Below are 26275 nucleotides of genomic sequence, written 5' to 3' on the forward strand. Positions count from 1 at the left end.
ACAAGGGGGGAAACAAGTTAACTACTCTATTTCTTTTTCTACTAAGTGGATTGTGGTCAAAATTTAAAAGAAAAAAAAATCATGGCTGGGCACAGTGGCTCACTCCTGTAATCCCAGCACTTTGGGAGGCTGAGGCAAGCAGATCATTTGAGCTCAGGAGTTGGAGACCAGCCTGGCCAACATGGTGAAACCCCCGTCTCTACAAAAAATACAAAAAAAAATTAGCCAGGCATGGTGGCGGGCACCTGTAATTCCAGCTACTCAGGAGGCTGAGGCAGGAGAATCGCTTGAGCCTGGGAAGCGGAGGTTGCAGTGAGCTGAGATAGAACCACTAGACTCCAGCCTGGGTGACAGAGTGAGACTCTGTCTCCAAAAAAAAAAAAAAAAAATCCATTCCACCTCCAAAAACACCCAGCTAATTTTGCTACACATGGGAATCTTGCTAAAAGGCAGATTCTGATTCGGCAGGTCACAGTGTGAGTGTGGTGGTCTGAGATTACACTTTTCTATCTAGCTTCTAGGCCATGCCCACGCTGCTAGTCCGAGAACCACACTGGGAATAGCAAGATCTTCAGGATCTCACAGAGCCTTTCCCATGTAAACTCTTAGTTTGCACAGTGCCCTACTGTGTTGGGGAAGAAGGCCTAGTTATGCCTTGCTTCCTCACTGGCAGCCAGGGCGTGAGCAGTGTTTCAGTTCCCTCCTTCTCACAACTGTGTTGTTTTAGTCTAATGAGCCAAAATCAACCTGGCATTCCTAGGTGAAACTTTAATGTGATTGTAATTTCAGTGCTGTTCTATGTGATTCCAGTCTGTCTTCGAATGAGAATACACATGTTTACAAATTTACTTGTGTCATAGAAAAAGAAATTAGAAAACTGCTTACACAACAAGTGCCTTGAAGTGATTAGTATTCGCAGTATGATGTTAAGTAGGTTTTTTTAGGGAAACAACACAGTGATTTTAAATTTTATTCTGATTCTTTGATTCACACAGCTTTCTATTTGCTTGAACTCTGAAGCAAAAGCCCCAATTTGCCATAAGAACACTACTAAGATTTCTGGAAGAAAAGCAACCTGATCAGATGTCAAGGCACTGACCCAAGAATGATGTCTACAGTCTGTTCCCAGATTTGCTTCTAGTTTAGTCAGTGACATATCAGCAAATTACTTGTTTTCATTTTCCTCAGTAAAATAATGATAATGATCATTTATACTTGCAATATACCCATTATTGGCTTAATACTACCTATGGATCAAGGAGGTCCTAAATCTATATTTCTAGTCCAAATTTCTACCCTCCTAAAAATATACATATGTGTGTTTGTGTGTGTGTGTGTGTATATATATATATATATAAAATCTCCAGACTGGTGTATCCAAATGCCCACCAGGTCTTACCACCTGGGGATGTGATGGGCACTGCAAATTTAATTGTCCTACCTCAACTTTCTGCCTTCCCTCTAAACCTGATCCTCTTCCTATATTCCTATCCTGGCTAGTTATATGACCATCACAACCCATGCACCCGAACCCAGAAGCATCATTTCCTCTTACAGTGTGAGCTCACTGGGCTAGCACTTGGTCTTAGTCACCTTCATAACCCCAGTATTTTGAACTAGACTTGGCACAGCAAAATGCTCAAAAAATATGCCTGTATTGAACTAAACTCCATAAAGATGGATGGTCCAGACAAACCTAGAAGTTGTTTATGAGAATTTTGAAGAATTGCCATTGTGAAAAATTGCAACCCATCTACCTGCCCCCATGGTCCAAAACAAATGGGAATACAGCTTTTCTGTTAATGATTTCTATGCCAGGGTATAGTGAACTCCCATGAATCTAAACTCCATATAAGCAAAGCTTGGTAGTGTTTTGATTCTTATTTTTACATTCTGTACCAACTCTTACCTAGATGTGTCTCTATGTTTGTTATTTTTTACTGTATTTCTTGTAGCTTGTCACCCTCACTCTCAGATGCATTCCTGCTATGTGCCAATATTGTAATAGGTGCTTTGTGACATTGTTTTTAATTTCACAGCCTGTGAGGTAGATTTTATAAACATTATTTTTAAGTGGGAAGTAGGTTCAAAGAGAGTACATGACTCTCCCAATATTAAACACAAGTAAGTGAGGAGGGTAGAGCTCCCATCTTATTCTCTCTGTGGCTGCAGACCTTCATAATACACTTTCCTCTTACTTGGAAAATTTCATCAAAGTTGTAGTATCTTTCTTCTCTTTATAAAATAGTATATGTTTATGTGATTTGAAAAAATAAAGTTACCCATATTACCACTATTTGAAGATATCAGCAGTTACATTTTGGTACATTATCTTTCAGGGTTTTCTTTTTCTATTTATAGCTGTGTTTTTAAACATGCCACATTGTTTTAATTATTATATATTTGTAACGTATCTTAACATCTAACAGGACAAGTTTCCCCTCCCTCATATCTCTTTTCCAAAACTTTTCTTAACTAGAAAAATAACCCTAATTTTTTTTTCAATGAGAGCTTCTCTTCATTTTCTTCTACCTTGTAGGAAGGCCCCTTCTGAATATCTAGACATATAAACAAGGGTTCTCTCCATGTAGAAAAGACTTATTTTGAAGTAGCTTGGGTTGGGGAGGCTGTCAATAAATAATAGCAAAATGAATCTAAAATGTGCTTATATCATTTTTTAAGAAATCAAATTTTTAATGCTTATAGAATCAATTTTCTTCTGAATGCCTTCCCTGAGCTGGGAATTAGGGAGGACATTGAGATACCAAGTAATAAGGTAAGGCTGAGAGGGGTTAAAAAAAAGACTTAGAGGGTTTAGAAAATATGCTATTGTCTCTACAGCTGCAGAAAAATGAGCCTCACTTTTTTTAAAATTAGAACTTACAGAACAGAGGTTTACTCCGAAGCATATCACCCACCAGTTGCCACCTAAGCACCTAAGAAGTTCTCAAATAAATGTTCTTTCCTCCCTTTAACTGCAAACCCAGCAGATAAGCCTGTAGCTGTGAAACAAAGGACCCTCTGCTTTTACCACCTGCCCACCTGTAGCTCCTAAAAATGATGTTGTCACATTTTCATTCCTCAAGAGCTGGACTGTTCTGTGGCTAAGCAATTCTCCAGAAGCCCAAGAGCTCTGGGAGTAAGAAGTGTAAGGCCAAATTTGTATATTTTTCTGGGCCAGGGCCCTGAGCTAAAATAGGCAGGGGCCCTGGGTTCCCCTAGGATTTTGACCTCTCAGTGAATCTGATACAAGATGGGACCCTTGGGGAAGCCCCACCCTGGGGGCATGAGGGTACTGCCTAGCCTTTCCTTTTCAGCTTGGACGTTGGCCACCCAGAGGGTTGCCTCTCTACCAGCCTTCCTCTGGGGTTGGTACAGAATCTCTGCCTAACCCCTCAGGGCATGAGACTGATACAAAAAGGTGGGCATAGCATCCAGTGGCTGATCCCACCAAAGGCACACAGCATGTGCTGGCAGTCCAGCTGGGACTTGGACTCATCACCCATCCCAGTTCAGCCCTCCTTCCTCATGTCTTCCAGCATATTGCCTTTGTTGAAGCTAGTGCACTGCCATGGAGGTGCTCATGTCAGCTGATGGAGCGCTGGCTCATGGTGGAAACTAACGAAACTGTAATAGACTGACATGTGGTCAGAGGTCTCTGTGGACACCTGTGTGGTATTCAGTGCTGAGGAGAACACAGACGGCCACACTGTTTGGTGCCTAGAGTGATGGAACTGAAGGAAGAAGACAAAGTCTGCATAAACAACAACAGTGCAGGGCTGGAAGGACTGCTCAAGAAATTCATGTCTATTGAGTCAGTTGTGAAAATAAGAATTCATCCACTCACTGATTAGGAACCCTCCTGTGACGCCAAGAAAGATAAAAGCTTAAGAGGTGCTCACATCTTAGGTATACAAAAAAACCAATATGCTGTAATCATGTTCCGTTTGCAGAGATCATCTTAGGAGGCCTGGTGTAATAGGACAAACAACAAGTTGTGTCTGCAGAATGCATGGGACCAGTCATGGGCCCTTCTCTTGATGGATGCTTAACTTAGCAGCACAGGCAGATCCCTAAATAATTAATTAAAATAGTTCTGTGAGGTATCGTGATAAAGATTTATGCTTAGAGAAGAGGTGAGAAAGTTGGATGAGGCTTTATTAAGAATAATGGGGGAAATAAGTAGAAAGTATGTATGTTTAGAGGCTGGGCACAGTGGCTCATGCCTGTAATCCCTAGTACTCAGGAGGCTGAGGCAGGAGAATCGCTTGAACCCAAGAGGCAGAGATTGCAGTGAGCCGAGATCGCACCACTGTACTCCAGCCTGGGCAACAGACTCTGTCTCCCAAAAAAGGAAAAAAAAAAATGTATGTTTTGAATTTTGTTTGGTCGTACTGTGGAATGTTTCCGACATTCTCAGCAGTTTTTGGCATGCTATAAAGACACCTATCTACAAATCGTATAGATTTGACGACTCTCATGGGCCCACCAGCATAGATTTTAAGAAGACAAAACATTTTCCAGTATAGTTAAAGCTCTATTGTGACTCTCTAACTCCATTTTCTTTTCCCTCTTAAATTGGATATATTGTTCCCATGCATGTTATTTCATTTTACAACTTATGTATGACTAAAAAGATGTACACTAGTTCTCTGTGTGGTGTTTTCAGTTTACATTAATGGCATCATGCATACATAAAGTTCTGAAGTTTATATTTCTACATTAAACGTGTTGAGAAGCATAGACTTGGTTTTTTATTTAATATCATTGTACATATAATCTCTTGTTAAATGAATTAATCACAGTTTATTTCATCATTGTCTTACTGAAGGACTCCTTACCTTGTTCACACCACACCAGCCACACTGACTTTGTTTACTCAAACATGCAAATGGTGTTCATGTCTCAAGGCCTTCGCACTTCCTGTTCCCTCCACCTGGAAAGCTCTTGCCCCAGATTCTACATGGCTCACTCTCTCTCCTTGCCTCTGTACAAAAGACAGCTTCCCTAACCAGCCTGCAAACATAGCTCCCCTTCCCCACTCAGTCACTTTCTCCTCCTCTTAATCTGCTGCATTTCTTCTCATGGCACTTGCCACACCAACATAGAATAGATCTAGTTATCTGTCAGCCAACCTGCCTGTTGTTCTAGCATGTGAACATCATGAGACTGGGAGCCTTGCCCGTCTTGTCCACTCCTGTACACTCAGTGTTTACATCAGCATCTGGCACATGCTGGGTGCTCAGTATATATCAGATGAATAAGTGAATGAGTGAACAATGACTGAATGAATGAACCAAGGTTGCTTACATTTTCTTCAGTTATAAGCAAATCTTCAGTGAACACCCTTGGGACACATGTGAGTGCCTCTCTGGGGAGATTCCCAGAATGGAATTGCCGGGGATGGCCCTCCTGCAAGCACTTTGTCAAGTGTAAATCTCCATACAGAAGAAAAAGACTATTTGGGGAAAGGAGGAAGTTAGTCTCTTTAATCTGTGAAGATGCTTATTTCTGATGGGAGGCAGCATGCAGCCATTCCTCCTGCTGTTTGTTCAATGTGCAACAGAGCTTCTCACCTCTCCGCCTACCCAGACCGCACCTCTGTTAAACCCCAGCTCTCCTCATCTGTTCCCTTAGACACCCTCAGAGTGGGACACCTGACACTCCCCATCTACATAAACTTCCTCTAAAGCACTCTTGACCGTGATGAGGATAGTGATTGGTTTTATTGTGTCAGAGATGAGTATTTTACTGGATTCTTCTCTCAACTACTCACAAAACCCCATGGTGCCATTATTATCCCTGTATTACAGGTGAGAAAATGGTGGCAGAGAAAGGTTAAGTAATTTGCCCAAAGTCACACAGTTAAGAGGTGGCAGAGCAGGGACCGGAACCCAGGCTCAGAACCTGTGCTAATAATGGTACTACTGATAACGTGGACTTCAGACTGCACAGTGTTCTGTGCTAGACTTTGCAACATACTTTATGTTCTATCTATCATTTAATCTCCACAGCCAAGTTGTAGGAGTAGGAGCTATTGTTGTTTCCCTTCTGATGAAGTTCAAGGCACCAAGAGGTAGAATAACTTGCCTGGCACCTCACTTCCAGAGAGAGCTCCAGAATTTGAATTCTTTTCTCCCTGGCCCCAGAGCATTGTCTTTATCCATAGTGCTGTACTTTTCCAGTGTAATTCCAAGGGACTTGTCCAACCTGTCCTGGAACACATCACTCACTCATTCCTTCCTTCAGGGGAAGCTTCAATAGAAAGATGGCCACACCCCAGCCTCTTGCCTCTGGTCTTTAGGGCACTCTCTTATCTTGACAACTATATGAGCTCTTGCAGGACAGATCTGGTCATACATCTATGTCATAAATTTATTTACATCATCTGAGCAGCAGTCTGTTATCCTCAGCCTTGCTTTGTGTCCCATCAGTAAAACGCTTCATTACAATTATTCTCCCTAGGGAAATGGAGCAAAGTAGAAGGACAGGTCACCATAGAATCTCCAAGAACATATGTGTTCAGAAAACAACACTTCTGCCAACAAATGATGCTGTTGCCCGCATTAGGGCACATGTCCCCTCCTGAGAATCACTCATTTGCAGCATTTGGTACAGGACAAATGCACAGAGGTCATGCAGGAAAGGTGTGTTCACTCACATTCAGACTCTGCTGGCACCCCCAGTGAGTACCAAGGGTCTGGTCTTTCTCTGGGAGCTCTCGGTTGAGCTATCTAATTCTTCCTCTAGCCCTGTAAGGCACAACCTATCCCATTTTGCAGATGAGAAAACGGTAGCTCAAAGGACTTAAAGTAATGAATTCTAACTGTGTTGTCATTGGTAAATTTTGAAGGTTTGCTGTTGATTATTTCCAAAAGATCGTATTAAAATTTTCCATTTTTAGAGGAATTATACCATACTGAAAGATAAAAATCAAGAAATGTTTAAACTTTTTAATAACCTAGTTCTTAAAAACCATTTTATACCAGCTTTCTCTTTCTCTGAGGAATCTTAAGATACTTAACCTTTCCCCGTAGTTAATAGAAGTTATAAATTTCCATGCCTTTTTTCTGACATTAAGGTTTTTTATTAGCAGATAATACTTTTACATATTTATGGAGTACATAGTGATGTTTTGATACATATCACGTGTAGTGATCAGATCTGGGTAATTAGCATAGCTATCATCTCAAACATCTATCACTTCTTTGTGTCAGGAACATTCAATACTCTCCGTCTAGCTATTTGACACTATATTATATATTATTGTTAACTATAGTCATCCTACTGTGGTATAGAACACTAGAACTTATTCCTTCTATCCAGCTGTAATTTTGTATCTTTTAATAAGTCTCTTCCTATCACCTTCTTCCCCCTACCCTTCCCAGCCTCTTGTATCCTCTGCTCTACTTTTTACTCCTATGAGATCAATTTATTTAGTTTCCACATATGAGTGAGAACATGCTGTGTTTAACTTTCTCTTCCTAGCTTATTTCACTTAACGTAATGTCCTCCAGTTCTATCCATGTTGCCATGAATGACAGAACTTCATTCTTTTTCATGGCTGACTGGTATTTCATGGTGTATATATACCATATTTTTTGTATTGCATCTGTATTTTAAAATTATTCTTTTTGGGGGTTAAACCTTATTAAGGTATAATTTACAAAGAGTATGTTGCATCCACTTTATGTGTACAGTTCAACAGGTTTTGACAAATATATACAATCATATAACCACTACCACAATCAAGATACAGAACATTTCCAACTTCTTGAGAAGTTTCGTTGTGCCCCTTTGCTGTCAGTCCCACTGCTGGCTCCATGTAAACAATGATCTGCTTTTTGTCAATGTAGATTAATTTTGTTTCTGTTAATATTTCATGTAAGTAGAATAATACAATTGCAATTTTAATTTAAATATTTTATTTAGCATAACATTTTTGAGGTTCATTCATGTCATTTATATCAGCAGTTTCTTTTTTTCCTTTTTGAGACAGGGTCTCCTTCTATTGCCCAGGCTGTTGTGCAGGGGCACAATCATAGCTCACTGCCACTTCGAACTCCTGGTCTCAAGCAATCCTCCTGCTTCAGCCTCCCAAGTAGCTGGGACTACAGATACACGCCACCACACCCAGTTAATTTTTGTATTTTTAGTAGATATGAGGTTTTGTCATGTTGCCCAGGCTGGTCTTGAACTCCTGGATTCAAGTGATCCACCCACCTCAGTCTCCCAAAGTGCTGCGTTTACAGACGTGAGCCACCAAACCCTGCCAGCAGTTCCTTTTTATTGTTGAATAATAGTCCATTTGTGCATACAATTTAATTTGTTTACCGATTCACCTGCTGATGGACATTTGATCAGTTTCCAGTGTTTTGGCTGTTATGAACAAAATTGCTATAAGTTTTCTTGTGCCATCTTTTTATTTTTCTTAAAAAGAAATATTTCATAGGGACTTGCAAACAGAAGCCATGTCTGTGTCTTGGGCAGTGGTGAGACAAGATAGTGGATCTCTATGCCTCATGTACAAGTCTTTGTGTAGACATGTCGTTTCTGTTTAGTTCCATACCTGACAATGGAATTACTGTATTGTATAGTAACCAGTATATATTTAACTTTGTAAGGATTCACCAAACTGTTTTTACTAGCAACATATGAGAGACCCAGTTGCTCCACATCATTACCAGCACTGTGTATTGTCAGTCTTTTTAATATTAGCCATTCTTGTAGATACCACATCTTTTATCCCTTCATCTGTTGTTGAACACTTAGGTTAATTCCATATCTTGGCTGCTGTGAATATTGCTGCAATAAACATGGGGGTGCAGATGTCTTTTCGGTATAATGATTTCCTTTCATTTGGATAAATTCCCAGTAGTGGGACTGCTGAATCACATGGTAGTTCTATTTGTAGTTTGGTGAGGGACCTCCACACTGTTCTCCATAGTGGCTCTACTAATCACATCCCCACCATAGTGTGTGAGAGTTCCCTTTTCTCTGCATCCTCATCAGCATTTGTTATTTTTTGTTCTTTTGAAAATAGCCATGCCACTTGGGGTGAGATGATACCTCATTGTGGCTTTGATTTGCATTTCTCTAATGATTAGTAATTTCAGCATTTTTTCACATATTCGTTGGCCATGTGTGTATGTCTTTTTTTAATTTTTTATGGGTATATAATAGGTGTATATATTTATGGAGTACATGAGATATTTTGACACAGGCATGTAATGCATAATAATCACATCATGAAAAATGGAGATCCATCCCCTTAAGCATTTATCCTCAAAATTAGACTGTCTTACAATCTAATTTTATGATTTTAATTATCTTAAAATATACAATTAAATTATTGTTGACTATAGTCACCCTGTTGTGCTATCAAATACTGGGTCTTATCCATTCTAACGATTTTTTTGTACCCATTAACCATCTTCATCTCCCTCTCCACCTCCCACTACCCTTCCTTCCTAGCCTCTAGTAACCATCCTTCTATACTCTATCTCTATGAGTTCAACTGTTTTGATTTTTACATCCCACAAATAAGTGAGAACATGCAATGTTTGTCTTTCTGTGCCTGACTTATTCACAATGGAGTACTACTGTTCGGCCATAAGAAAGGATGAGATCCAGTCATTTGTATGTCTTCTTTTAAATGTCTTTTCAGATCATTTTCCCATTTTTTAATTGGATTGTTTGGTTTTTTGCTGTTGCTTCAGTTCCTTGTATATTCTGAATATTAGCTCATTGTCTGATTAATAGTCTGCCAATATTTTCTCCTATTCTGTAGGTTGTCTTTTCACTCTGTCAATTGTTTCCTTTGTTGTGAAGAAGCTGTTAATTTAATTGCATTCGTTTATTTTTGCTTTTGTTGCCTGTGCTTTTGAGGCCTTATTTATAAAATCCTTTTTCAGACCAATGTCCAGAAGCATTTCCCTTATGTTTTCTTCTAACAGTTTTATTACTTTAGGTCTCACGTTTAGTTCTTTGATCCATTTTGAGAGGATTTTTGTGTAGGGTGAGAGGTGAAAGTCTAATTTCATACTTCTGTATATAGATATCCAGTTTTCTCGGCCCCATTTGTGGAAAAGACTGTCTTTTCTCCAGTGAGTGTTCTTGGCACCTTAATCAAAAATCAGTTAGCTGTAGATATGTGGATTAAATTGGGGGTTTTCTACTCTGCTCCACTGGTTTATGTGTCTGTTTTTATGCCAGTACCATGCTGTTTTGGTTACAACAGCTTTGTAGTATATTTTGAAGTCTGATAATATAATGCCTCTAGTTTTGTTCTTTTTGATCAGGATTCCTTTGGCTATTCGGGATCATTTGTGGTTCCATACGAATCTTAGGAATTTCTTTCTATTTCAGTGAAGAATTTCATTGGTATTTTGATAGGGATTGCATTGAACCTGTAGATTGCTTTGGGTAGTATCTGTTGATTTTCTTTTCTTTTCTTTTTTTTTTTTTTTTTTTGTTGTTGTTGTTGTTGTTGGGAGAAGTCCCACTCTTGTTCCCCAGGCTTGAGTGTAATGACTCGATCTCTGCTCATTGCAACCTCCACCTGCCAGGTTCAAACGATTCTCCTGCTTCTGCCTCCCAAGTAGCTGGGATTAAGGCGCCTGCCACCATGCCCAGCTAATTTTTGTATTTTTTAGTAGAGACGGGGTTTTACCATGTTGGTCAGGCTGGTCTCGAACTCCTGACCTCAAGTGATCTACCTGCCTCGGCCTCCCAGAGTACTGGGATTACAGGCATGAGCCACTGCACCTGGCCTGCTGTTGATTTTTTAAAAGCTTTGGTATTTTAAGAAATTATCATACTTAAGTTTGTGAAACTATACAGAGCTAAGAATCTTTGTGTAATCATCCTCAGGGATCTCAGGGATAACTTGGAATGTTTTTTGTTGTTGTTGTTGTTGTTGTTTTGTTTTTTTTGTTTGTTTGTTTTGAGATAGGGTCTGGCTTCATTGCTCAGGCTGGAGAGCAGTGGTGCAATCTTGGCACCTTGCAACCTCCGCATTCTGGGCTCAATCTATCCCCCTACCTCAGCCTCTGGAGTAGCTGGGACTACAGGCATGTGCCACTGTGCCTAATTTTTGTATTTTTTGTAGAGATGGGGTTTTGCCATGGTGCCCAATCTGGTCTCGAACTCCTGGGCTCAAGCACTTTGACTGACTCAGCCTCCAAACTGCTGGGATTATAGGCGTAAGCTACTGAGTCTGGCCAACTTGGAATCTTTTAAAAAATAAGTGAGGGAAATCAAGCATGGACAACTTTGGACAGTTGCAAGTTGGAAAGCTTTTCCCTATAAATCTCATCACCAGGAGAGCATCTCCCTTTCTTCCTAAGCCACCACTCGCACACACCTACTGAAGCTTAGAAGAAGCAGTTTGATTATGAGAGAAAATGCCTGGGACAGAAAGCAGGTAGATTCTGGTTTCTCACACATTTGTGGGAATGATGCAGAACCCAAGACCTGTGGGACACTGGCAGTCCAGCCATGCCCAAGATGCCTTTGACCTGGCTTTCCATTCCATCTCCTGACTTACCTAGCACTCTTTGAACAGATTAGTCTGGCAGCACTGTTGGTTAGGGCCCTGGTCTGTTTTGTCACTTCTATATGTCTAACACAGTGCCTGGCACATAGTGGGCCCTCAATACATAGTGAAAGAATGAAAGAACGAGTGAGTGAACAAATGAATGAGTCCATGCACAGACGCAGGATTCCACCCTGTCTTCTATTTCAGCAGCATGCTGACATAAAGATTCTTCTGATCTAGCCTTGCCTGCAGTTGTGCATGTTTAGTCGGAAACCAGACACCTGAGCGTGGGCCTGGGAGTTGTACACTTAGCCAGTCCACCCGGCGTGCTGGGGTCCTCACAGCCCGTTCCCCGCACCTCTGCCCATGAGCCACATGCATCCTGTGAGTTTCCTCTGAGCCATAAGTTTTTAAATAAATGCAATAAAATCAGTAATATCAAATGAAGATAATCATGACTGAGCCTTTCCTGGAAGCCCCAAGGAAGAGCTTCCAGAAAAGCTCTCTACATTAACTAAGTCAAATCATAATTGAAAACACATTACTACTTTTTCCTGGCAGAAAGTAAATTTATTTTTTAAATTTTATTTTAAATTGACAAACAATAATTGTATATATTTATGGGGTACAATGTGATATTTTGATATATATACATTATGGAATAATTAAATCAAGCTAGTTAACATATCTATCTCGCACATGTTATCATTTTTGTATGTGACATAAAGCACATTACTTTTTAAGGAAAAGTTTTCTGCTCTCCAAATCGGCCTGTGGTTTTACAGATCATTCCCCACGATTTACTATTGTCTTCCACCTCCCTGCAGCTCCAGGCTGGTGCCCTAATTCCACTCTGAGACTTAAGTAAGCTGAGGCATTCTATTTTAAGTTCATTAAAATACTTCGGAATGCTGTAGAGTTTTGGTATAAGCAGTGAATGGAGAACTCATCTGATGATGCACTTGAAGTCTTCTCGGGCTGTCTAGAACTTAGAACATGATATTAGGACTCTTGGTTGCAAATAATAAAAACTCAACTCAAAAAGCCTTGAACAAACAAGAGAAAATATTGGCTTATATAATGGTAAAGTCCAGGGATTGACTTTAAGCTTGAGTAGATACAGGTGTTCTAAGTATATCAACAAAATCCTGTCCCTCCCGATTGTCAGATCTGCTTTTGAACCTCTAGGCTTTCATTCTGCCATGGAGCCAGCCCTGCAGAAAGGGGGCATTTGTTACCAAGACCTCCAGTAGAAGCTCCCAGCTCAACCCCAATGGCAAGTGTGAGTCATGAGACCATCAACACTAGTGCCAGGAGTGGTACCCAGCCTTCCAGAACCACATAGACTAAGTTGGAGAGGGAGGGAGGAGTGTCCCAAAAGGAAAAGAAATGTCCCTTTTAGAAGAATGAGGGGCACAGTAACAACTGTCCTCCACTGATACCATGTGGACCCTTCCAGCTGCAGAGCTGAGCCTTTCTGGTGACCATCTGCTCAGAGAGCAGGGCAGTGTGGGGAAGAAGGAGGCTGGAGAAGATTTCTCTTCTGCAGTTGCATTTCTTTTGTGCTTTTAAAGATATCAAATAAATCATAGGCCCAGAGGGTGTGATTTCCAGAAGCAAGGCTTTCTGTATTTCCTTTCTTTTCTGTTACATTATTCTAAATTCTGAAAATAGCTTTATCAGTGTTTTTTTAAATAAAAATGACAGATGCTTCTTATAATAAATTAAAATTCTATAGTAAAATAAATTGGAGAGAGAGAGTCTCTATTCATGCTGGGTGCCTGTGAATAGTACTTGTGCATGATTGCAAGCTCCCAGTTTTTAATCCCTGCTCAAGAGTTTGCTGCTTTGGGCAAGGAACTCACTCTTTCTGCATGTTGATTTATGCATCTGTGAAAGAGAGGACTCATCATTTTAGAGCTATTAGAAGAAATTATCAAGCCCTGTTCTGATGCCAGGCACCTTATTGTTTACGTTATATAATTTAATCTTCAAAACAGCCTGACAAGGTGGTTACTGTCATCATCCCCATCTTATAGATGAAGAAACTGAGGCTTAGAGGGATTAAGTCATGTGTTCAAGACCACACTTTTAGTAAATGCCAGGACCTGGGCCACTTCACCAGCACCCGCACCCGTGTGCCTACCACTGCACTGTACTCTGCAAGAATTAAATAAGGTGATGCAAGGAAAACTTTTGGCAGACAGAGCAAGCACTCAAAAAATTGTGCTCATTTTTTCATAACAGTGATACTGATTATATGATGAAGTTTTATGTGAAAGAAATTACACATTTGGTATATTGTGTTAGATAAGTGCTTTTTCTCCCTCAATGAGGAAGACAAACCTCTCAATTTCAATTTCAGTTTTTCAACCAAACCAGAGGGGAGAAGATAATGCTTGCCTTCTGCTCTTTCATTCTCCTTCCTGAGCTGCATTTGGGGACCAGAAGTGGGCTTTGCCATGGACAAGTTGGCGACTCTTTCAGGGGTTTCCCTTTAATGTGAGGCCACTTTGAGAGGGACTTTAGAATCTCACACCATGGGTGGGAAGTGTAAATTGGTGCAAGCTTTCTGAAAAAGTCGCATCTTTGAACCTGGCTGCTTTACTTTTAGGATCCACAACTATGGATATGTGAAATTGTTTAGCTGGCAGCATATCCATCACAGAACCGTTTTTAATGCAGAAGAAATGGGAAGGATTCAGGGTTCAAAGATTGGAGATCAGTTATATAAAGCTCGCTGTGTCCATACCTTGGAGAACTCTGAGGTGACTGAAGATGTCATGGGAGACTTCAACAACATTACAGTCAATCAGGAATACTAAGTGGAAAAAACAAGTTATACAACAATGTCTGTCCATCACGTACTGGATTTTATCAAGTGACTACTAGGTGCACTTTAGTGGTCTAGGCACATGGGATACAGGAGTGGGAAAAAAATCTGTCTTCCTTGAGCCTATGTCCTTGAGCCTATAGATAACAAACAAATTAATAATTAATTGTCAATATGTTGATATAGTGATTATTGTTATAATTACTTAATCATAGACAATTACATATCACTAAATAGGTACAAAGAAGTATTCTATAAAAATATAAGGAATAAAAATCAGAGTAAAAGGACAGACATGTTGGCATGGTAGTGGCATTTTTGCAAGGATCGTCAGGGAAGGCCTCCCAAGAGAAGTGATATTTGCACAGAGGCCTGAATGAAGTGTTGGATTGAGCCTGAGACTATCTATGGGGAACTGTATTATAGGCAGAGGGAACAGCAAGATCAAAGCCAGTGTGAGTATGTTTGTTAAAAGATAGTGTGAACATTGCTCAGGAAAACCCATTTGTGGCTTTTTCTCTTCATTGAAGTCACTCACCATTTAAAAGGGGCACCTCCCCACTGCCACCATCACTGTTTCCTGGCCATTCCAGGTGGCTGCCCTGCTGCTGCCCCACAGCCCCTGTCTGCTAAACTTTGTGGGAAGAGGGAGCACGTCCTTTCTGTGAAAAAATTTCGTCTCTCAGAGCTGCTCTGGCCCTGGAGCCCCTTCAGCACCAACCAGCTTTAGACTGACCTCTTGGTCCCTGCCTTCTCTGTGTGCCTGCATGAATACACACACACAAATGCACATACACATGCATGCACACACATACACATGAGCACATGCACATTTGCATGCATGTATGCACACACACACCCCCCACCATGAGTTCCAGGATCCCTCCCAATCTCTGTGTAGGCTGATTATAAACCACCTTGCATGGAAGTCTGAAAGAACACTCATCTAATGTCAGGTTCCAGTAGTAGAACTTGGGGTAGTTTTCTGAATCTTCTTTTGCTTGTTTTTATTTCAGTTTTTGTAATAACACATGTACTTGGTTAAAATAAATTCAGCCAGTAAAATATATTAAAAGGATTTCATATCCCCAACTCCTTGCCAAGTCCCAGGCTCCCAGGGAATCACATTTAAACATTTCTGGGGGCTACCACAATAATCCTAAATAATATGTTTATCTTGCTGTTTATTGATCAGTCAACTTTAGACTTTTATGAATAGTTCACTTTTTCCTATCTCCTTACCTTCCCCTTGGAAGTTTTATTAAAACTTTTATTATATGCTGGTGACCTTTATGACTTTAGCATATCGAAACCATTATCTTTGGTATGTATACCTTACACAGTCTGTCTTGACTGCATTCTGTAAGATTTTGACTCCATTCTGCAAGATGGGGAAATCAGCATCTCTGAACTACCCTCGTCATTCCTCTTTCTCTTTACAGCCAGGCTTCTATCAGGCTGTCAATGATTTTTAATTTTTCTTTCAATAACAAATGCAAATGTCTTGACAGTGTGATCCTTTTATGGTTTGTCTATAAATAGGGTGAAAACTAAGTAGTTTCTAAATTATATAAATATTATCTTCTAGAGACCAAATTCATGACTTGAAATTCATGGAGAGAAAAAAAAAAATACTTAATCTTGGCTGTAACACGTGGGCTCCTTGAAGAAAAATGGGTCATCATATTTCTTCTTCCACTCAATTAGTTTACAAAATCATACAACTTTTCATTTGCTTCATAGTTAGACCATATTTTCTTGAGCTCTTTTTGGTTTTGATTTTGATTTTCCCAAAGCTTCTAATGGCCTTTCCTTATTCTTGTTGGCAAAAGAAAGATGTGGCTCCTTCTTCACCATTTCTCTTCATCCAAGTAGATTCTTAATTATATACTTATTGAATGCCCCATTTTGGCTGCCTGCCTTCCAGATCTGCTGCACAATCCTGGGACTTCTCTCCATTGTACTCCTGGGACAGTTTCCTTCTTTTTAGAGTCCCAAGATCCTCTTTCGTGGATGGCTTTTGGTTCTCCTGGAATACACCTTGAGAATTTTTTTTTCCAGAAAGCAATCTTACGTATCTGCAAATGTCTTTATTTTGCCCTCTTGTGATGATGGATTGGCTGAACATAGAAGTCTAAGTTCATGCCATTTATTCTTAGAAAATTTATGCTCTACTGTCTTCTAACATTCATTGTTATTGACTACAAATTTTAGCATCATTATTTTTATCCTTTTGCAAAATATTATTTTTTTCTGTGTGAAGCCCCTAAGTTCTCCTTATCTTTGAGGATCTGAATTTTCATGAAGATGTAGCAAGGTAGGTTTGTCTGCTTTATTTTGTTTTATGTTCCATTTATTGTTTGGGCAATTGGTAGGCCCTCTTAACCTAAAGACTTTTCCCTTTCTTAGCTTGGGGAAATTTTCTTCTATTATGTCTTTGATTTTTTTCCCCCTCTCTTTCATTTTCTCTTTTCTTCCTTTTTGGAATTCTGTTAGATGCTGGACCTCCTGAATTGAACCCCCATGTCTGTTTTCTCTTGTATATTCCATATTTTTGCCTTCTTATTGTACATTCTAGAAAATTTATGTTGGTTTTAACTTTTAGGACTTCTGCTAAATTTTCTATTGATCCTGTTTTTTATTTCCAATAAGTTGTTGCTTATCTTCTACATATATTTCACATCACCCTAGCCTGTTGCACGGATGCAGTATCTTTTCAAACCATTATGGACATTAATTAGAGTTTAAATTACTTTCAGTACCCTGAGTTATCTTTTTTTGTCCTTTGTTACTTGTTGTTAGTTTATCTTGGTTCTTTCTTCTTATGCCATTGGATTGTTGCAAATGGCTGGTGATTTTTTGTCATCTATTCATATTTTTGAAAAAAGGACTTGGTGAATAAAGGTAACCAACATGGGCCTCCTCTGCCATTGGGTAGATAAGTATTCCCAATAGACCTCTCTTTTGGAAAGAGTTTAGGGCTGAAAGGTGGAGGTGCTTACCAAGAGCTCCAAGTTTCTGAGTTAAGCAGGCTTTGCTTTGGTATACATGGATGACATCTGATGGGCAGGCATGTAGGGGCTCCCCCAATGCCAAACAAGACAGGCTTCTTCTGTATGAGTCCATTTATGTTGCTAGGAAGGAATACTTGGGGCAGGGTAATTTATAAAGAAAAGAGGTTTGTTTGGCTCATGGTTCTGTAGGCATTACAAGAAGGTGCCAGCATCTGCGTCTGGTAAAAACCTCAGGAACTTTTACTTATAGCAGAAGGCAAGGGGGCCTGTGTGTCACATGGCGAGAGAGGGAGCAAGACAGAAGGAGGGTTGTCACACTCTTTTCAACAACCAGCTCTCGAGTGAACTAATAGAGTGAGAACTCATTACCACAGGGAAGGCAGCAATCCATTCATGAGGGATATGCCTCCAAAGCCCAAACACCTTCCACCAGGCCCACTTCTAGCATTGGGGATCACAGGTTAACATGAGATTTGCAACTGGGACAAATATCCAAACTCTATAGCTTCACTGTAAGGTGTTAATCTCCATATTGAAGTCTTAAATCTAAAGTAGATTGTTCAACTTCAAAAGAGAACCACTTTATCTTTTGGGCCTAAGACCAGTCATCCTCAGACCAATTGCCCATTTGTTATGGAGTAGGGATGGGGGGCCAAAAGACCTCATTATTGTCTACACAACCATTAAATTACCTTTGTGAGTACTGTCATAATCCAAGGCTGCTCTCTGAATCAACCAACTCAAAATTGGGCCTTCCAGTTAGAGTCCAAGCTCTTCCATCTGTTCTGAAAGACACTGTTCTTTGTTACCTTTAGGCTATCATTGTCAAAATCTCTGATTTTGCTCTCACCCCGATTCTTTCCTTGTATAGATTGTTTTTTATCTTTGGATATCTTCTCACGTTTCACTGGGGTCTGGAAAAGAAGAGCCACTAAATGTGGAATTGTCCTTCCATTGAATTGGAAGCCTTTATATTCCTGTTGCTTTTCTGAATTTTCTAAAATGAGTGTGTATTATTACATTTATAATAAGAAAAATAAGAAAAACAGCTGTTTTCAAAATGGAAAGGCTTTAGAAATTTGTTCTCATCAGGCATAAAAGAGAAGAATTCCTTTTTTTTTTTTTTTTTTTTTCCCAGATGGAATCTCACTCTGTCACCTAGGCTGGAGTGCAGCGGTGCTGTGGTGCTGTCTCGGCTCACTGCAACCTCCACCTACTAGGTTCAACTGATTTTCCTGCCTCAGCCTCCCAAGTAGCTGGGATTACAGGCATGTGCAACCACGCCCAGCTGGTTTTTGTATTTTTAGTAGAGATGGAGTTTTGCCATGTTGGCCAGGCTGGTCTCAAACTCCTGACCTCAAATGATCCACCTGCCTCGGCCTTCCTAAGTGCTGGGATTACAGGCGTGAGCCACAGCACCCAGCCTGGATCTTGCCAATGTTTTATACCAACCATTGTAGCATTAACCAGGAAACTACTTTCTCACAGTGCTTCAATCTGAATGAGGAAGAGGCTAGAGAATTTTGCTATCTTCCTTGTGCTTTTTATTTTTGCAAGATGAATTAGAAATGTTGTTAATACAGTAAGAATATTAAATATAAAGCCTACTATTAAATGCCCTGAAACTTCGTGGTTTAAAATGTGAAGCATTTATTGGTTTGCTCTTTGGAGTGACTTAGTGGATGGTTCTCCTGGTCGCACCTAAAGTCACTCATTTGTCTCCAAACTATTGGCCGATGGCTTCTTTCACCTGTCTGGGAGTTAGCTGGCTACTGGCTGGGGCAAGAGGGATGATTGGGCCAAGTGTTTCTCATCACACAACAGGCAAGCTTGGGCTTACTCACGTGATAAAGATTGTGGGATTCCCAAGAGCAGCAAGAGAGGAAACTGCAGGGCTCAGCATTCACACAACATCACTTTCACCATTTTCTACGGTCAGAGAAAGTCACAAGGCCAGCACAGATTCAAGGGGAATAAACTTCACATCTTGATGGATGGAGCTGTGAAGCATTGTAGCAGTTTTGCAATTCACCATTTAGTAATTCTAATTTTCTGTTGTCTAATTCTGTTTTCCTCAGGCTTCTGAGGGCCCAGTCTCTGGAATGGTTCTACAATAATGTGAAGAGCCGCTTCAAGCGCTTTGGCAGTGCCAAGGTTCTGAAGAACCTGTACAGGAAGCACCGGCTGGAGAGTGGTGCGTGCTTCGACATTCTAGGTACTCTCACTTCCTGCCACTCTAGGAGTCTTTGGTGGGCTGGTGGGTAGAAGGCCTGGCTCAGGGGCCCTGAACACTGGAGCACACTCACCTGGGACAGATAAATTTGCTTAACTATCCGGCACTAGTGAGAAGCAGAAATAGAAGGACGGATGCCAGAGACTCTGCTAAGTTTTGACTCTTTTGGTTCCAGCATCCCCACTGGGCTAGAGCTTATAAGTTAGAAGCTGTGAACACCAAGTACTTCTGCAAATTGTGATTATTTTAATCTCAGATCAAAAATTAGGTATTCTTGATCATCATCCCTTAATAATTAAAACGTTGGAAAGTCATTTGCCCTTGGCTACAGAGAGACTACAACTGTCCCTGGAGGGCATGCCCTCCACCTTCCTTTCTTCTTACTCCAAAATTCTGTTCGTATGGCCCAGAAGCTGATGTGGTGGGAGAGTGAGAAAAGTGTCCGCTTCCTCCCAGGAAACTTGAAGGATGAATTTTTTTTTTTTTTTTTTTTTTTTTTTTTTTTTTTGAGACGGAGTCTCGCTGTGTCTCCCAGGCTGGAGTGCAGTGGCGTGATCTCGGCTCACTGCAAGCTCCGCCTCCCGGGTTCACGCCATTCTCCGGCCTCAGCCTCCCAAGTAGCTGAGACTACAGGCGCCTGCCACCACGCCCGGCTAGTTTTTTGTATTTTTAGTAGAGACGGGGTTTCACCATGTTAGCCAGGATAGTCTCGATCTCCTGACCTCGTGATCCACCTGCCTCGGCCTCCCAAAGTGCTGGGATTACAGGCTTGAGCCACCGCGCCCGGCTGGATGAATTTTTTTTTTTACCTGTGCTGTTTTTATACAGTTGAGACAACCAAGTTCATTGGAATGAGAAATTATATTCTTTAGTCCTATTAGATCAGCCAGAAGAAAAGAATGGTAGTCAGAATATGGACAGCATGCCTTCCAAAAAGTCTGTTTCTTTCTATCTAGTGGCAGATTTTTTTTTTTTTTTTTATCACTTGGCTAACACAGGTAAATGCTTTTTATCCATGAGAAACAAGGAAGAAATCTAATTTGGAGCTTTTTCACCATCATTATTTTACGTCGTTTTCTCAATAGAGTCTTTGGTTGTGTCTTACCTAAAAATATGCCAGCCACTTAGACAATGGGGAAAATAGAATGGAGGCACTAAACATGGAGAATCATTAGGGTCTTCTGTTGTCATTATTAGAATCTCTGTCTTTCAAACTGCTCAGGAAAGCTATAGCTAAGAGAGCAGTGCTAAAGGTTTCCACATATTATGTTTATCACCATTTCACCAATTTCTCTAAAAGCTCTGTAGGAATGGAGGCAAAGAAGAAATAAAGCTTAAAAGTCATACTGTTAGCAGTTTTTCAACCCAGAGAGAGATCTGAAGAAGGTCCATGAATAGAATCGGCTCACTCATTTGCATCCCATCCTCCTTTCCTCTCTTGTACATCCTCGGGTATGCTGAATATGCCCCTTTAAATGTCAACAAATTCAGATCTCGTAGGTGTTCTTTACCACTTAATGCACATTGAGGAATAAAGCAAACATGTGGAAAACCCTGTAGAATAGAGCAGAATTTTTATTTCCTTCCCTTTCTCTCTAAGTCTCCACAAGTGGAGAAGGCAGGCATGAATCGCAAGTAGGCTAGTATTGCAGGGCTTTGAAATTTACAAGGATCAGTTTCAAAGGAGAATTCTTTGGCAAGAATAAATATCTGCCCTGATTGAAGCAGCTTTAGGTGCTGGGCCCTCTGTGATTCACCACTTTCTTCATCTGAGCCTCAATCACAGCACTTATCACCTATCACATTGCATTCAGGATTACACAGCTGCCTCTCCTGCCAGACTGTGATATGCAGGTGGTAGCTTGTTTATCTGTGTTCTCAAAGCGTGGCTCAAGGCCTGGCACATCTTATATCCTCATTATTGTACTAGTTCAACCTTAAAAGCATTTTATGGGGCCAGGCATGGTGGCTTATGCTTGTAATCCCAATATTTTGGGAGGCTGAGTCAGGAGGATCACTTGAGACCAGGAGTTCAAGACCAGCGTGGGCAACATAGCATGATCCTGTCTCTACAAAAAAAAAAAAAAAAAAAAAAAAATTAAATTAAATTAAATTAGCCAGATGTGGTGGCATGCACCTGTCCTTTGAGCTACTTGGGAGACTGAGGTGGGAAGATCACTTGAGCCCAGGAGGTTGAGGCTGCAGTGAGCCATGATTGTGCCACTGCACTCCAGCCTGGGTGACAGAGAAAGACCCTGTCCAAAAACAAAGCATTTTATGGATACCAAGCCGCTTCATAGAAATATGATAATCAGTTGCTTTAATACTATTCATATCTCTATTTAAGTGAAGATTTCTTCTGGAGAAACATGAAGACAGGCAGACAGGAGACAATTTATGAGATGGTACTCAAATATAGAAAGCCATGGTCATAAAACAACGAGATCTATTCTACAAGCTACATAGGAAATTTAGTTACACTTCAAGTAGGGAGAAATCTTCCAGGGCTTAAGTAGCCTCCTGGTTGTGTGAGATGACTCAAGAGCCATTCATTAGCTTTTGCTTGTTACCCAATACCCTTTGTAGGTTTGTCATCTGCCATCCTCGATTCATGACTACACATTAGAATCGCCAAGGGTACTTTGAAAAAAACCTTCCAATACCCCAAATCATTGTCCACCCCCCATTAATTACTGCTGAATTTCTGGAGGTGGAATCCAGTATACATATTGTTTAAAGTTGCCTGTATTATTCTAAGGTACAGCCAAGACTGAGAACAAGAGCCTCAGCTAGAACTCAGAGTAATTAGTTCAGCAGTGTTCTTCCAACTCTATCTAATGGTACTTATTTTCAGAATTTTAATTGTCAGAACATGATACGCAAAATCTGTATTGCACAAGGCATGTGCTGTGCTCCAGGACTCTTAGTATAAAACTCCTTTCACCTACAGAACGTCTTCATTATGCGGACCACTGTAGTTTGCCATAAAACCACTCAATTCAGGTCGGGCACAGTGGCTCACACCTGTAATCCAGCACGTTGGGAGGCTGAGGCGGGCAGATCACGAGGTCAGGAGATCAAGACTATCCTGGCCAACATGGTGAAACCCCGTCTCTACTAAAGTACAAAAAAATTAGCCCAGCGTGGTGGCACTCGCCTGTACTCCCAGCCACTTGGGAGGCTGAGGCAGGGGAATCGCTTGAACCTAGGAGGCAGAGGTTGTAGTGAGCCGAGATTGCGCCACTGCACTCCAGCCTGGCAACAGAGCGAGACTCCATCAAATAAATAAATAAATAAATAAATAAATAAATAAATAAATAAATTCATTGAAGATTGCTTCAATCCACAAAATCTCACATATCACCCATCACATACACACCTTGTAGTGCCATCAGTTCCTCAGCAGTGCTCCCAAGCTAACCTTACTCCTTCTCGTGCAGCTCACAGCAGGTGACCAGATTAGCCCTAAAAGAATTATTTGTTTTATCAGACAAATCTAAGATGTATTCATTTATTCAGCAAATATTTACTGAACACCTACTATGTGCCCATCTGGCTTAAGATGTTAGAAGTGAAGAAATGAGCAAGACCCTGCCATTTCAGAGCCAAACTCTAGTGGAGAAGTCAGATAAGTAAATACATTTATAAATGAAATAATGTCCAAAGGTAACGAGTGCTCACATGGCTTCTCTGATAGACCCAGCATGAATTTTTTTTAAATTTAATTTTATTTTAAGTTCCGGGATACATCTGCGGGACGTGCGGGTTTGTTATATAAGTAAACATGTGCCATGGTGGTTTTCTGCACCTATCAACCGACCACCTAGGTATAAGCCCCACATGTATTAGCTATTTCTCCTGATGCTCTCCCTCCCCCTGCCACCTTGACAGGCCCCAGTATGCATTGTTCCCCCTGCTGTGTCCATGTGTTGTCACTGTTCAGCTCCCATTTATAAGTGAGAACAGAGAACACAATATGACATTTTTAACAGTTATCCTAAAAGAAGCACTACATGAAAAAGGTAAAAGTTGCCATTATTAATATACTTAATCTTCAGACAATTGGATAAATAATATGTGGTTTTATTTAGTGTTAGATAAATAAATGGGAAAAATAAACCTTGCTTTTATTATCATTCTATATCTAATTTTGACATGATTCCTAAAGAGTTCTATTGCTTCGTCTGGGATTTGATGGACAAATGTGGTTTTCTAAAAATGCTGAGCCACATGAAATTAGAGTTTCCGCCAACTCATGAAAAATAGTGGCTTCGTGTCTTCTGGCTGTTTAGCCCATGCTTTCCAGAACAATTCAGCCCCTTTCTGCCCTTGAAAGAAAATCACATCATCCTAAATGACACCAACGCTCCCACCTCCAAATTTAAAAGGGAAACAGAAAGAGAGGTGTTTTACTAGAAGATTTAAAGTCATACAAAACTAGGGCTTGTCCTCTGGTGAGGTCAGTCTTCCAAAGACTTTTTCACATCTCCCTTCCCCTTATGTTTCCCATGGCCTTCCCCATCCTCTCAGCAGGCAACCTCAAATCTTCCCTCCTATGGCCTACAGGGCATGCCAGGCAGGGACTTGCCCCTGCATGCAGCTGCAGTGGGAGTGCTGTCTGCCTTCTCTGTTGCCTCCTGCTCCCCCTTGGTCTTGCGTCTTGATATCCCTCTCACCTTCCAGGAAAGTCTAAAGTTCACTTCTTGCTCATTCAATCTCTGTCTTTACCGGGATTTATAAACACACCCAAGTCTCTCCTGTTTTCTAAACCCCTCCTTGACTGCATTTCCCTCCACTCGTTGTCCTGCCATCCTCTTTCCCATCACAGGTCAACTTAAAAAAGTGAGCTGCATTCAGAGCTTCCATTGTCTGCCCTTCCTCAGTCTACACTCACCTTCTCCCGCTTCCAAGCTATTCTCCACACAGCAGCCGCAGTGCACTTTTAGAGGCACAGATCTTACCAGGTCGTCTCTGTGAAACCTTTAAGGGCTTCACATAGTGGTTGAGATAAAGATCCAAACACTGATGTGGCCACCATGACCTGCATGGCCTGTGTCCCCAGGTCACCTCACCAGAGCTGCTTTTTCTCTCCGCAGCCCTGACACGCTGACTCTCATTTAGGCCTTCAGATACACCCTTTCCTCCCAGGACCAGTCTCTGTGCAAGCTGTTTGCTGTGCCTTGTATGTTCTCCCACTCCCTACACCCTTTGGCTGATTCTTCACTGCTTAGGTCCGTCTTCCCTGCTGAACACTTTCAGTGGGCTGTGAACCGTCCCATCAAAGCACTTAACCTATCTATAATTTCATATGTATTTTTATAAGCATTTGATTAATGAATTTCCCACATGAGAATCTCATGCTTGTCAGGGTGGGGTGGGGGCAGGTTTAACTTTGCTCATCAGTGTGCCCCTAATACCTAGGCTGAAGCCAGGCACCTACTGATGCTCATAGACTATTTGCTGGATGAATAAATAAATTCTAGATGCAGCCATGCCAAGCCACACAACCAGTAATTTGCAGGTCCAGGAATTGACCTCACATTTCTCAGACTTTAGTCTATTGTTCTGTCTTTGACTCCATATTGCCTGCAAAGAAGGTATGGGAAGAAAGTTGGGGTTGGTAGCAATGCTGCACCAGAAATCAGTGTGAGAAGAAAAAAGCAATGGGCCAAAAATGTTAGCATTATTGTGGGAACTCATGAGTCCCTAAACCTATTTGCAAGGCTAACAACCCAAGTGTGTAATAGCAGTCTGCCAGTTCAGTGACACAGGGCATCAGTGTTCACTGAAGACCTTTGATAATCATATTCATTCTCTTCTCCCACTCCTACCCTGCCAGGAGGAAGCCTTTTTGAGTCAAACCTGGAGAATGAAGGAAGCATTTCTGGCAGTGATTCAACATTTTATAGGCAGTCAGAAGGTAAATTTGCTTAAGAGTTTACAGCTACTGGGAAGTTGGAGGAATAGAAACACCTACAGGTACAGGTACTGCCAGGGCCCGCCAGGTGCATTGTTACCCCAGATGCAACTATCTACTACTACGTGTGAGTCTCCCTGGGTCACTTATTATTGCCAATTGCATGAATCCATCATATGGCCATCCAAAGTGTGGCCAAGGGAACAGCATTCATTCCCAACCATGGATACTTTACAGTCAACTAGTAAATATTCTTCTGGAGTTGGAACATATCAATCAACCCACTCACTTGTGCATCTCTTATTAAAATATTCCCTTAAAGAAGGTATCATTTACTGATTAAATTCTACTTTTTTATACCAATATAATTGCCCCCTTAGAGCAGTGGTTAAAAGCAAAACAAACTTCTAATTTCAAATAAAACTTTATCACTTCAATTCTTTGTCTGAAGTAATGGACATTGATAATCAGTGCCCCCTGAATTGCCTTCCTCCTGTGACCCCCACAGCTCATCTGTACCCTCTATTCTCTCTTTGGGGGCTGTGATGGTTAATTTTGTGTGTCAAAATTAACTGGGCTAAGGGATGCCCAGATAGCTGGTAAAACTTTATTTCTAGGTTTGTCTGTGAAGGTATTTCTGGAAGAGAATAGCATTTGAATCATAGACTGAGAAAAGAAGATCTACCCTCATCAGTATGAGTAGGTGTCATCCAATCCATTGAAAGCCCAGATAGAACTG

At 40.9% G+C, this 26275-nt stretch overlaps 1 protein-coding gene across 3 annotated transcripts in view; it reads left to right on the top strand.

Annotated features, from left to right (window-relative positions):
• MYRIP (myosin VIIA and Rab interacting protein) overlaps positions 1-26275 on the top strand; it is a 412659-nt gene that overhangs the window by 292963 nt on the left and 93421 nt on the right. The window contains exons 4-5 of one of the 3 annotated variants that reach the window (XM_001115677.5): positions 19465-19601; positions 25459-25539. In XM_001115677.5, the coding sequence (XP_001115677.3) occupies positions 19465-19601; positions 25459-25539 (218 nt within the window). The remainder of the gene's footprint in view (positions 1-19464; positions 19602-25458; positions 25540-26275) is intronic. The other 2 variants (XM_015131301.3, XM_015131302.3) reach the window with 2 other exon arrangements.

This window comes from Macaca mulatta, chromosome 2 (assembly GCF_049350105.2).
Source record: "Macaca mulatta isolate MMU2019108-1 chromosome 2, T2T-MMU8v2.0, whole genome shotgun sequence".
NCBI lineage: Eukaryota > Metazoa > Chordata > Mammalia > Primates > Cercopithecidae > Macaca > Macaca mulatta.